The 13,605-nt window shown below is 39.8% G+C and overlaps 1 protein-coding gene and 1 long non-coding RNA gene across 2 annotated transcripts in view; both read left to right on the forward strand.

The window, feature by feature from the left end:
- The window catches only part of LOC132013875 (uncharacterized), a 422,962-nt gene that overhangs the window by 164,872 nt on the left and 244,485 nt on the right, over positions 1 to 13,605 (forward strand). The window lies entirely within an intron of this gene.
- The window catches only part of DCHS2 (dachsous cadherin-related 2), a 258,187-nt gene that overhangs the window by 120,118 nt on the left and 124,464 nt on the right, over positions 1 to 13,605 (forward strand). Inside the window, exon 2 of the mRNA XM_059394233.1 lies at positions 2,162 to 2,353. Within this exon, the coding sequence (XP_059250216.1) occupies positions 2,162 to 2,353 (192 nt within the window). The remainder of the gene's footprint in view (positions 1 to 2,161; positions 2,354 to 13,605) is intronic.

Raw genomic sequence — 13,605 nt, forward strand, 5'->3', positions numbered from 1 at the left:
ATGATTCTGAATCCTAGAATCTGAGCTGCTGACATAAATTGAGATCAGTACTCTTATCCCACTTTTGACTTTTTCTGTTTTGCCTGCCAAAAGTCCAGATGAGAAAAAGGTCTCAAAAGTGGAAATAAGGAGGCTCATTTTATATAAGCCAGATTACTTGTTAATATATGCCATTAAAGGCTGAGAATGAGTCTTAGAAATTAAAGTTCATTGTATTTATCTTCCAATCAAGCCAAAATTACTGAGAATACCAGATGTTTTTAGAAAATATATTTGGCGTCTTTGGGAACTGGAGGCTATTAAATCATTAACAGCTGCCAAAATGGAACAGACCAAATGCACTTGGAATTTAGTTCTTTTGTAGTTGGAAAGTTTGTGGATTTCCTGGTTCAGCCCATCTAATGAGAAGAATAACTTGCAAACATGTTAGCTGGTTGCACAGAATAAATAATATTGCCAGAGAATATGAGATAGATGGGAGTGAAGAGAAATTTATAAGACTGTGTCATTGGTTGAAGACAAAGGCAATTAAGGAGGAAAATAATAGTGCCCATTGTTGTGTTCCATCAGATGCAGTGGTTCTCAGCCTAGGCACAGTTGGCATTTTGGGCCAGATCATTATGTGTTGTAGGGTTTGTCCTGTGTATTATAAGACGATGAGCAGCAACTCTGGTTTCCACTCCCGGATGCCACAGTAACCTCTCCCCACATGTGACATTGCCAAATGTCCTGGTGGGGGCAGACTTGACCCTGATTGAGAACCACTATGTCAGACTGCATGAAAAACCCCCAAAGCCACATTCCAGTTATATGCTCAAGATAGAACAGAACGAGTAGGAAGGCTTATTGAGAACATTGGTTGTTGAATATGTTATTGGTATGAGGTTTTATTTGGGAAGCAAATAATGAAGGTGTAATTCCTTCCTGTACACTGTACTGATAATAAGAGATCACTTTTTTCCCAACCTGGAGCTAAATGTTGTCCAAATGCCCTGATTTGAGTCCCAGTTTTGATATGGCTATGTGATCTTTGGCGCGTTACTTAAGCTCTCTGAGCCTGACTTTTCTGGTCTGTAAAATGGAGTTCATTATAGGTTATAGTATAAATCTTTACATATACTTAAACTTCTTTTCGTTTTTCTTTCTACCTTTTTTGAATTAATCTTCCCTTACAATGTATCTTTTATTTTAAGTGTTATATATATATATATATATATATATATATATATATATGTTCGCTGTTACTATTAATTCAGTTAAAAAATCAAGAGGGCTTTACCAACCATGCTTATGAACTCAAAATGTTTTGAGTTCAATATAGACTGTTGTTTTTCTCACTGTGTATTCCTACAGTTAGTATAAATAAAGTGCCTTCATATTCTAGTACTTCATCTTTTCTACCAGGCACAGGACCACAACTAACGTAAGTAATATTTATGGTCAAAGAGAAAGACGTCCTTACCTCTGGGCACTTAGAGCTCCATGTCAGTGTTGGGCAAAGCAGAGCGTGGGTTGGATTTCATTCCCATGGACCCACTGCGCAAGGTGCTTCTGTGCCCTGGTCAGTGAGCATGGCCTTGCGGGGTCCTGATGGAGGCATTATTCCTGCAAGGAAACCTGGCTTAGAAACTCAAGTCTCCTTCTCCCGGGTGAATTCATTCAACTGGATTGGGTTACTAGTAATCACGCCACTTATTGCCTCGATTTCTCTGCCTTCACTTACTGTTCTGAAGGGTGGAGGTGGGGTGTTGAGCCCATCACTTGAAAAGTCTGAGTATGAGAGGGAATCCAAAGATATGTAGTCAAACTGTTAGCACGGGGATGTTTTTGAAGCCTTGAATTTGGATGGGATCACTTAGGCATAGTGAGAGGAATAAGAAGACAAAGGAGAGACCTGAATCTCAGGCAACTCAGACTTTCAAGATCACATGAAAATATAGGAATTGGCAAAGGAGACTGAGCAGAACTCAGACAAGGAGGAGGAAAGTGAGGGTGAGCTGTCACAGATGGTAAAAGGAGAGAGTTAAAACCAAAGCCTGTATTTTGTGAATCAATGGCTGTAGGGTAACCTGGTTGTACAAATCATGATAATAATTCATGACCAACTGAAAAATAATGTTAACATTTCCACTCCCTTGCCGACCAACCTCTTGTCTCGTAGGTTAAAGCTTCTGATGCAGATGCCGGACTCTATGGCTTTGTGGAGTATTCTCTTTATGATGGATTCCAAAGCTATGATGCATCTCCTGCATTCCGAATCGACCCACATGATGGGCGAATCTGCGTTTCTCAAGATATTGATAGGGAAAGGGATCCAGCAACCTATGACCTCTTGGTGAAAGCTACGGATGGGGTAAGTGTTTATGCATGAAATCTCAAACATACTCAACAGTGAACCACTGTGTACATATCAGAGAGTACCACTGATTATCAATTAACCAATCCTGGCTCATAAATCACTACCTCTTTCCTTTGCAAATGCCAGACATTATTACAGATCATTTCATCCATAAATAGTTCAATAATATCTATAACAGATAATTACTTTTTAAAAACATGACTACAATAAATCAATGATAATTCTTTAATAAAATCTAATATCGAGTCCATTTAAAATTTCCTGGATTTTCTAAAAATGTCTTTTTAAAAAAATTTTTAATTTAATTTTATTTTTTTCAGTGTTCCAAGATTCATTGTTTATGGACCACACCCAGTGCTCTGTGTAATACGGGCCCTCCTTAATACCCACCACAAGGCTCCCCCAGCCCCCCATCCCTGCCCCTCCAAAACCCTTAGTTTGTTTCTCAGAGTCCACAGTCTTTCATGATTTGTCTTTGTCTCCCCCTCTGATTTCCCCCAACTCACTACTTCTCTTCATCACTTAAAAATGTCTTTTAAAAGGTGACTTAATTGAATTAAGATCCAAATGAGTTCAAAATTGATTTTATTGCAATATCCCTTCAGTTTGGGGCCATAACAGTCATCTCCCCTCTTCCCCCCCACCCCTACCCTGACTTACCTTTTCTCTGATGGTATTTGGTTTTGGAAGAAATAAAATTTTTTGCCCTGTAAATGTTCCACCTTTTGAATGTGGCTAATTACATCCTTGGGATTCATTTAATGTCCTCTTTTATCATATTTCCTATGAACTGATGTTCTGAGCCAGAAACCAGATTAGTTTTGGGTTCATTTAGGTGGTGCTGTGTGTTTCTTACTGTATCGCCAGACACAAGCCATTATTCCATTACGGGGTACAATGTGGTGAAATTTGAATTCTGTTATTCCTTTTGCATTTATTTTATTTTATTTTTTATTTTTTTAATTATAATTTTTTATTTTTTATAAACATATATTTTTATCCCCAGGGGTACAGGTCTGTGAATCGCCAGGTTTACACACTTCACAGCACTCACCAAAGCACATACCCTCCCCAATGTCCATAATCCCACCCCCTTCTCCCAAACCCCCTCCCCCCAGCAACCCTCAGTTTGTTTTGTGAGATTAAGAGTCACTTATGGTTTGTCTCCCTCCCAATCCCATCTTCTTTCATTTATTCTTCTCCTACCCACTTAAGCCCCCATGTTGCATCACCACTTCCTCATATCAGGGAGATCATATGATAGTTGTCTTTCTCCGCTTGACTTATTTCGCTAAGCATGATACACTTTAGTTCCATCCATGTTGTCGCAAATGGCAGGATTTCATTTCTTTTGATGGCTGCATAGTATTGCATTGTGTATATATACCACATCTTCTTGATCCATTCATCTGTTGATGGACATCTAGGTTCTTTCCACAGTTTGGCTATTGTGGACATTGCTGCTATAAACATTCGGGTGCATGTGCCCCTTTTGGATCACTACGTTTGTATCTTTAGGGTAAATACCCAGTAGTGCAATTGCTGGGTCATAGGGCAGTTCTATTTTCAACATTTTGAGGAACCTCCATGCTGTTTTCCAGAGAGGTTGCACCAGCTTGCATTCCCACCAACAGTGTAGGAGGGTTCCCCTTTCTCCGCATCCTCGCCAGCATCTGTCATTTCCTGACTTGTTGATTTTAGCCATTCTGACTGGTGTGAGGTGATATCGCATTGTGGTTTTGATCCTTTTGCATTTATTATCTGGAATTCTTCAACTAAGAATGTTCTCTCATCAACTATTTGATTATCCTGAAATACAGTTCATAGATGGGGGGGAAGCAGGATAATGCTCGATTCATTCTATTTTAACAGTTTTTAGAATAACAAGTTGATGCATTTAATCTCTCCTAAGGGTATAATTATAAAAAATTATAATTTTTTAAATGTGATTATAAATTCTTGGAATTTCGTATATTTGATGTATTTCATACATTGCTGACATTATTCTCTCTGATGTTCATACTCACCCATCTTAGGTCAGTAATGGCACCTTCAATTTGACTTTTATGACTTTTTTTGGTAAACGTTTAAATTGGCATATAAAATGCATGCATCAAGGCGCACAAATTATAGTACGATTTAGCGGATTTTTGCAAAACAAACACATGCATGGAACCAGGTGAAGAAACATTACCAGAACCTTGGAAGGCCCACTCTTGGCCTCTTGCTCATCCCTTGCTCCCTGCCTTTCAGGTTAATTGCTATTGACGTTCTTTTTTTAAGATTGTATTTATTTCCTTGAGAGAGAGAACATGTAAGAGTACATGAGCTGGGGGAGGGGCAGAGGGAGGAGGAGAAGCAGGCTCCCCACCGAGAAGGGAGCGGATGCAGGGCTGGATCCTGGGACCCTGGGATCCTGACCTGAGCCAAAGGTAGGCACTTAACTGACTGAGACACCCAGGCGCCCCCATCACTACTGACTTCTAACAATATCATTTGCCTGCTTTTAAACTTCTAGCAAATAGAGCTATACACTATGTATTTTTATTGTTTCTTCTGTCAAACATTATTTCTAAGAATCATACATGCTGTTGTGTATAGCAATCATTCGCTCATTCTCACTGGTTCATAGTATTCTTTTATTGGAATTTGTGATAATTTTTCATCTATTCTATAATTGATGGCATACATTTTAGGCTGTTACAAAAAGTGTTTCTGTTAACATTCTTATACATGTAATTTGTTGAACAAATACAAGCATTTTTTTGTAAAAGATTTTATTTATTCATTTATTCATTCATTTATTTATTTATAGAGCAGGAGCAGTGAAAGGGAAGGGGGAGGGAGAGAGAATCTCAAGCAGACTCCTTGCTGAGCATGGAGCCCAATGTAAGGCTTGATTCCAGGACCCAGAGATCATGACCTGAGGCGAAATCAAGAGCTAGCCGCTTAAATGACTGAGCCACCAAGGCCCCAAGCATTCTATTTATATGTATATTGAGTATATATTCAGGAGTGGAATTGCTAGACCTTAAGAAAGCCAAACAACTTTTCAAATGGTTGTACCAGTTTATACTTACACCAACAACAGGGTATGAGAATTTCATTTGCTCCACATCCTCCCAACAATTGGTATTTAATGTTGTTTTAATTACAGCAGTCCTGGTACCTAGTCAGTGGTGTATCACATGGCGGTTTTACTTCACATTTCCTTCAGGACTGATGAGTGGAGCACTGTTTCGTATGTTTATTGGCTGTTTGTAGAAGTGGTTTTGTGAAGTGTCCGTTCAGTTCTTTACCCATTTTCTATTGTATTATTGGGTTCTTTTCTTGTTGATTTGTATGAATTCTTATATTTTTGACACTCAAGCCCTTTGTTGTATGTACTTAACTGTGTATCCTTCTTCCATTCTGTGGCTTGCCTTTTTACTCGCCTACTGGTATCTTTTGAGGAACAGAATTCTAATAAAACTTGTTAATTCTAATAAAACTTAGTTTATTAATTGTTTCTCTTTCTAGCAAATTTAGAGGTATTGGCTATCCTTTTTAGAAGTTTATTTAGAAGTAATTTGCTTACCTTAGAGACATGTGGTGTTACCTTACATTTTCTTCTGAAAACTTTTTTGTTTAACCTTTCATACTCATTTTTTTCCATCTAGTGGGAGGAAGGCTTGTTATTTCTTTTTTTCTAATATGGATTCCAAGATGACTGTTCTCTCATCACTGCTTTTATTATAAATCATGTGCTGATGTATGTGTACATCCATTTCTGGACACCCTATTTTTGACTGTTTGTCTACCACTGTACTAGTGCCAGCCTCTCTTAATTGTTTAAGCTCTATAGTAGGTCACGATATTGTATATTCTTTTAGCTTTGTCCTTCATTTTCAAGACTGCCTTGGCTCTTCCTGGCTATTCCATTTACATTTCCAAGTACATTTCAGAAACAGCTTGTTCAATTTTCTTTTTGTTACAGGACGATAACCTACTATAGACACACTATTCTGAATTTTTCTTTTTTCTTTTTTTTGTTTATTTTGGAGACTTTCCTTGTTTCTGTTTTTATCTGCTTACTACTCCTTTGTTGGGTACTGCTAACACCTCTCTGATGTACTTTCTCTTCTGAAAGTAATAGGCAGATCCACCTACTTAAGACATGAGTTGGTGGGGAAAATGAATCTAAATATATTTACCACAAGTAAGCATGTAGAAACTACCATGAAAATGAGGACATTTATATTTCATAAAACTAACATGATCTGAATAGATTTTTATCAACCCCTGACCATGTGGTTTTAGGAATTCTTGCTTCTTTGTAAGAAAAGATGTAGGAAACAAAAAGAGGTATAAATAGAGGAATTTAGGTTAATTCAAATCTACATGATTATTTAAAGCTCAAAATATACACACACAAATATTAATTCAAGACTTCAGAAATATATTTTCCTTTTTTTTTTTTTTTAAGAGAGAGAGAGAGTGTGTGTGTGTGTGCATGCACATACACAGGAGCAAACTAGGGGGAGTGGCAGAGAGAGAGAGGGAGAGAAAGAGAATCTTAAGCAGGCTTCACACTCAGCATGGAGCCCAATGGGAAGCTTGATTCTATGAACCTGAGATCACGACCTGAGCCAAAATCAAGAGTCAGACACTTAACCCACCAAGCTACCCAGATGCCCCCCAGAAATATATTCTTCATAGATCTTGAGATAATCATAAAAGTCCATTGTAGAAGTGAATAACCAGTTTAAATCCAATTCTGTAGCAGTTGAGCATCTGTTTCTAATTAGTTGGTTTCAGATGATCTTGTAAAAGTGTATAAAGAAATTATCTTAATAGAAGTAAAATCATTTAACGCAGGATATTTTTTATCCCCCCAAAGCAGTGCAATTAATTAGGATTATTGGCAGTGGAATAAAAAAAGTCAACTCAGATATTTAATTTAAACCTCCTTGCTTTTGTCTGTTTTCCTATTGAACTTACTCTACAGAAATTAAGAAGAATGCTTTCCTTTTCACTCATCTTACCAGATTCTGTTGCAATGTTCAAGTTCATCTTTAACCATGCCATCTCTCCACAACCCTATCAGACTGAACAAAGGGATCCGTTTTTTTTTTTTTTTAATTTCCCAGCCAAAAGATACTTTATTTGAAAAGATAACCAAGAAAGTGTTTATAAACAGATTATGGGTAGCTTTTTGCTAATTTTTAAGAAATCATGAGATGATCTCTAGGTTGCTGACTGCAATGGTCTGAATAGTTATACCGCACCCCCCATTCATATGTTAAAAACCTAATACTTAAAGTGATGATATTAGGAGGTGGGGGCCTTTGGAAGGTGATTAGGTCATGAGGGTGGAGTCCTCATGAAAGGGATTAACATTCTTGTACTAGGCCTCAGGGAGCCCCTTAGCCTTTTCTGCCAGTTGAGGCCATCAGGAGAAGTTGGCAGGCTCCCAGCCTTCACCAGAACTTGGCTGTGCTGCTACCTGATCTTGGACTTCTAGCTTCCAGAACTGTGAGAAATAAATATCCATTGTTTGTAAGCCACCCAGTCTATGGTACTTCATTAGAGCAGCCGTAATGGACTAAGACAATGCATGGGAGTCATAACCTTCTTCTGTTTAAAAACTCGTGTTGTAGAAGAAAACCCTCTAACAAAGCACAACATATTTCAGTTTCATTTGAACAGAAGCAACTTCTCTGTGGGTACTTCATATTCAAGATCTCACCCTATTGTTCAAGCAGGCCCTGGCACAGACTGGAACTGCTCTGAACCCTGAGTGGTTTGATACTGGTTTCATCCTTATTTAGGGAAGGGCAAGAAGGTGGCTGCCATTGAAAAAAACAGTTTGCTATACTCACAGATTCCAGGATGGAGTTGGGGTGGGGAGGGTGGTGTATGTCACACTGTGGTGTAGGGGTGGGTGTGTGTACAATGGGAAGCACTGGAGTGGGTGAGGAGTCAGAGAGACAGAGAGGGAAAACCATGGGCAGGGGCCTTTATTTTGGTTTCCAAGGGAAGGAATGGGAAAGGCAGAACAGACAGACTTAAGATTGGCTAGTTTGAGTACTTTCAATAAGCTCTGGGGCATAGAGGCAGTCTCTAGCTGTCCTGGTGCTTGACCTTTGGGTGATTAGGGCAGGTGAATAGTGGCCTAGAGTGGTGAAAGCATAGGAAAGGATGTGGTTGGGTTCTGGGCTCCAGATTGGTTGGTTTGCATTTAAAAAGCATGCCCACTGGAACCTGGGCAATCTTCTAGGATCAGCAAAGCCCAGTGTCAAAGCATTAGAACATGGAAAACAAAAGACATGGCTAATACATTGCCCTAGCACAGAGTCTCCTCTTAGAGGGAGGAAGAACTCTTGTATGCTTGAGGCTCTGGCAAAGAATATCTTTGCCTCCACCTTGTTTTACTCAGCGTATTGGAAATAGCACCCAGTGATACTGAGAGAATTCACTATTCAGTTTAACTTTTGTCCCCGCATAGCATCTGAAATCATCAAAGACAGGTTCTGTCATGGCCTGGGCTGTCAGCACTTTGCTGTCTTTGTGTCAGGCCCTGTGTGGTCCCGTGCAGGCGTCACACACCACTGGTAGGTCCTGGGCCAGTGATCCGCAGACTTGCAGTCAGGGTCCACCAGCGAGTACTCTTCCTCTTCCTGTTCCTCCCCACTTTCGTCTCTGGCATCCTCCTCCTCTTCATCTCTTCTCACTGCATCTTCTGTCTCATCTCTGTCCTCTTCCAAGTTTATCTCCTTTGGGCAGTCTTGAGTTTGTGAATCCACCTGTATTCAAGTCTGCCAATTTTTTTTTCATCCTGTGGGGAATCAAAATAGTAGAAATCATTCAGGATAAACTGGCAGTCCCTTGTTTCAAACATGCCCCCCTAAACCATAGAGCAGCTCACACTTCCTGGTCAGCATGGCATAGGTATAGGCACTTGGCTCTGTCAGAAGGCTACTGGCTTCATCAGAACCATCTTCCTCCTTCCTGCTGCCTAAGACAGAGAGCATTTGTTCAGTGCTAATCATTGTCCCATCCTCTGTGACCACCTTTCTGACTATATCCAGGGATTCCTGGGTGCTGGCTTCCTTACATGAGCTTATTATCACTTTCAGGCTGCAAGTTTTGAGTTTTTTGGATTTTTTGTTTTTTGTTTTTTGTTTTGCCTCTGTTTTTTCTTCTCTGACCCAGTCCCATTAGCTGTTCTGCAAACCAGAGACTCTTTGTGGTATTATAGAAGCCATCAAAGAAGTCAACTTCCAGACTCTCTTCTTTTTCCTTACTACAAACACCCCCAAAAGTTGTATGTTGATTCAGGCCACAGCTACCAATATGCTAGATCTAGTAGTGAGCTATATTCCCCTAGGAATAATCCGAGTCTACACTCTTTCACCTTTTTTTCTGTCCTCAGACTTTAGTGGAGCGTATTGGAATGCAGGGTGTGTTTGTCCACATTTGTTGACTGTTTCCAATAGCCTCCATAGATGATTATGCTCTCCTGTAAGATGACAGAAATTTGGCAGCCCAATTTGGGTATGGGCCCTCTTCCTCATGGCACAGCTTGCTCCACGTGAATGTGTCCAGGTTAAAGTCATGCCTGTCATACTGAGAGATGTGATTCCTTGTATCCTCATGGAAAACACCAAAAAGAATTAACTGTGTCTTCTAGGCTACCATCTGATACCCACTCTGACTTGAAGGGTCCTTTGTTGATTTGTCTTGGTCCCTGGCCTTGGTTGCCAAATGAAGGACCCAAAGATCTGTGTAGTGAATATGGTCAATTCATCTTCCTCAGGATGATCAGAGAAAAACACATTCAGTGTTGGTGAAGGTAGGGTATGTGCATTTCTACAACCTGAGTGTTTTCAGACATATCTGGAGGTAGGCTATTAGAGCTTCAGGGTCTCCTCCTTCCCCAGTTCTTGGACATTTTCTTCTCCATCTTAGTGGCCTTTTCTCTTTCTTGTCCATCATGTGGGTCTGAAGCCACACAGGGAGCCCCAAAGATGGAGCTGCTTGTGCAACCTGATTAGAATTGGACCCTAACGGGGGCAGTTCTGGTGATGCATTTTTAAAGACAAACTAGAAAATGTGTCCTCTTTCCTCTACATTGTAAGTATTTAACAGTTCACTATTCACTATGTTTGAGCTTAAAATTGCCTCCAACTTTCCTCTGTTTGCTTCAGAATATGCAAGAGCAGGCAACGTATGTGCTTGTGTGAGCATGTGTGAGCATGTGTGTCTATGTGTACTATCCAGTGTGCACTATTTATTCTGTTGCCTGTATGGTCTTTACACATTCCTTCTGTGATGAGCTGTGCATTTCTACAGGGCGAAGCCTGAGTGTGTCATAATTGTTCTGTGCAGTGTGTACTAGCCACATATGTCCTCAATCAAAAAGGTTGATAACAATGCAGATAACCATCTAGCTTGGATTTGAAGAATAAATGAACTCAGACAAGATATTTTAGGTTCAAGATGTTGGATTCTAGGACATAATGAATTTATTTAAAACAATGAAATGAGTCTTGACAGAGACTTTTAACTTTACATAATTCCCCTCATAATCTATGGTCTTTCCCCTGATACTGTAAGCTCTTTGGAAGAAAACTGCTGGGAACCCATTTGCTGGTGGTCACTAAGAGATTGCTATCTGTCAATAGAAAATTTTTCTCTTATAAAATACCTAGATGTTCTGGGCTTCTTTGCTGCTGCTCTATTTATCCTTGTGATGACTGTCAATATTTTTTAATGTAATCACCTCTCCTGTTCTACTGGTATTCTGGTGTTCTGAAATAATCTATTTTTCCTGGTACTGCTGCTGCTGTGTATCTCATAGATAGAAGCCATGAGAATGCTATAAAATTGCATAATGGAAATAAATAATTGGATCACATTGGAAAGCAAGTGGTTTTTCACAGTAAAATGCTATTGTTTAATTATTCCATGCTTATCTCTAATTCCTTGTTTTCCTTTCCCACTCGTTTTTGCCAAATGACCCTCTTTTTGGTATGTATTTATTAACATTGTATCTCTATTTTTTGTGACATCCAAATTCAGGAGCTGAAATAGATGTCTGAGATAAGCTATTTCAACTCTATATCACCACTCCAGGCTTAGGGGAGGATTGTGTCAGACTAGCAATATAGAAAGTAAATTGAGTTAGTCCTTCACTGCTATATATATTCATGATAAAACTTGGCTATGGAAGTTGTGTCGCACAGTTGCATGTAATGCAAATAGATCTCTAGAAGCAAACTTGTCCAGTAAAAGCTCACACTCATCTTTCCCCTGGCTTTATTGAAGTTTAATTGATAAATAAAAATTGTATACATTAAGGTGTACAATTATCATGTTTCTTCAAAAAGATTTATTATTTATTCGAGAGAGACAGCACAGGGGAAAGGGGAAGAGGGAGGAGAGAGAGAATCTTAAGTAGACTCCCCACTGAGCATAGAGCATGACTTGGGGCTGGATCTCATGATCCTGAGATCATAGCCTGAGCCGAAACCAAGTCAGATGCTCAACAGACTAGGCCACCCAGGTACACCAAAGTCATGTTTTGATATATGCACACACTATGAAGTGATTACCACAGTCAAGATAATTAGCATATCCATCACATTACATAGTAAGTGGTGAGAACCCTTAAGATCTAGTTTCAGCAAATTTCATGTAATACAGTAATATTAGCTATAATCACCACAGCTGTACTTTAGACCTCTAGAGCTTACTCATCCTGCACAACTGAAACTTAGGGTGCATGCATTTTAATTTTACTAGATTATGTTATCTCCCTTTCCAGTATTCAGTTGCTTTTGTTTTATCTTATATTTTACTGATTACCAGCCCTCCTCACCCTGGTTTCAGGAATAAGCTGCTCCCAGTTTCTCCTGTTTTCTAGCTAGATTATCTGAACTATGTAGTTCAAATGGATTGCCTACCATTTTAAAAAATATACTACCAGGATTAATCCGTAAATGTCTTAAATACCACTCTACCTTGTTCTTATCACTAGAAGTTTAAGCCTCCTAGCTATCTGCTGTTACCCATACGCTCATCCCCATCCTGTTCTGTTCATACTTTGATTTGATTCAGTCTCCTAGGCAACCTGTAGGCCCTCCCAAACTCTTCTACCATGCCCTCTGGAACTCATGGGCTGTCACTCAGCAAACTCCTTCGTAAACTCAACCTCATTTCTGACTACTCCTTTATGGTCTTGCCCTGATGAAAACACCCACCCCACAGGATACTGATTCCTTGACTCCTCTCCAGCCTTTCACAGAAAAGCCCATATTCCACTAACCACAAACGGGGAGGGAGCTGTTGGGGTGGGTGCCCACCTAATTAATTGCCCATTGCCACATCCAAATCATTTCTATGCCTTTCTTGGTCGAAAACCAATTCACTTTTGAAGTTTATCTTGTCTGGCTATACCATGGACATGTTTCTTGCTGCTGCCATATTCTAAGACTCCTTGTCAGTTAGGATCTCTACACCTTACAGACTTCCTTTCTGCCACTGTATTTATTGAGCCATTAAACATTCTGAGCCTCTCACTTCCTTGATTCTCACTTCCAATGCTCATCATCTGTAATTATACCACCTCTGAAATCTTGATCTCAAGCATGCTGTACTCTGATAAGCATTCTTTTAAAAAAAAAAAAAAGATTTATTCTTTTGAGAGAGCATGGCGGGGCGGGGAGAAGCAGAGGAAGAGGGAAAAACAGACTCCCTTCTCAGTGACATTGGACTCCATCCCAGGACCCTGAGATCATGATGAGCCAAAGGCAAACGCTTAACAGACCAAGCCACCCAGGCGCCCCGTCTGATAAACATTCTTGTCTTTCTGTCTCACTTACTGTAGTCTCTCTCTTCTAGTTGGTAGTTCTTCTCCCAGGTTAAGATCTCTAGTTTATGGACCCATCATAAAGGTCATTCAGTTGCAAAATCCCTTTGGTTCCCTCATTCCATAGAACTCTCCAGATCAAAACCCAGCACTGTCTCAACCCACCTCTGCCTTTTGTCCACATAACTGCTTGAGGGAGAAGTCCTGACCTTCCTGCCTACTCTCAGCTCACATTCTTTGCTTTCTTTCCTATTACCTCGTTAGAGATGTCTGTTGGCCTCAAAAGCAAATCTCTCTCATGTTTCGGGTCCCACCCAGGGCAGCCTTCCTTTTGTAAGTATTTTCTCTGTTTCCTGCATCACCAATACCTGAAATTCTATTGAATGTCTCCCAT

This window comes from Mustela nigripes, chromosome 1 (genome assembly GCF_022355385.1).
Source record: "Mustela nigripes isolate SB6536 chromosome 1, MUSNIG.SB6536, whole genome shotgun sequence".
Taxonomy (NCBI): domain Eukaryota; kingdom Metazoa; phylum Chordata; class Mammalia; order Carnivora; family Mustelidae; genus Mustela; species Mustela nigripes.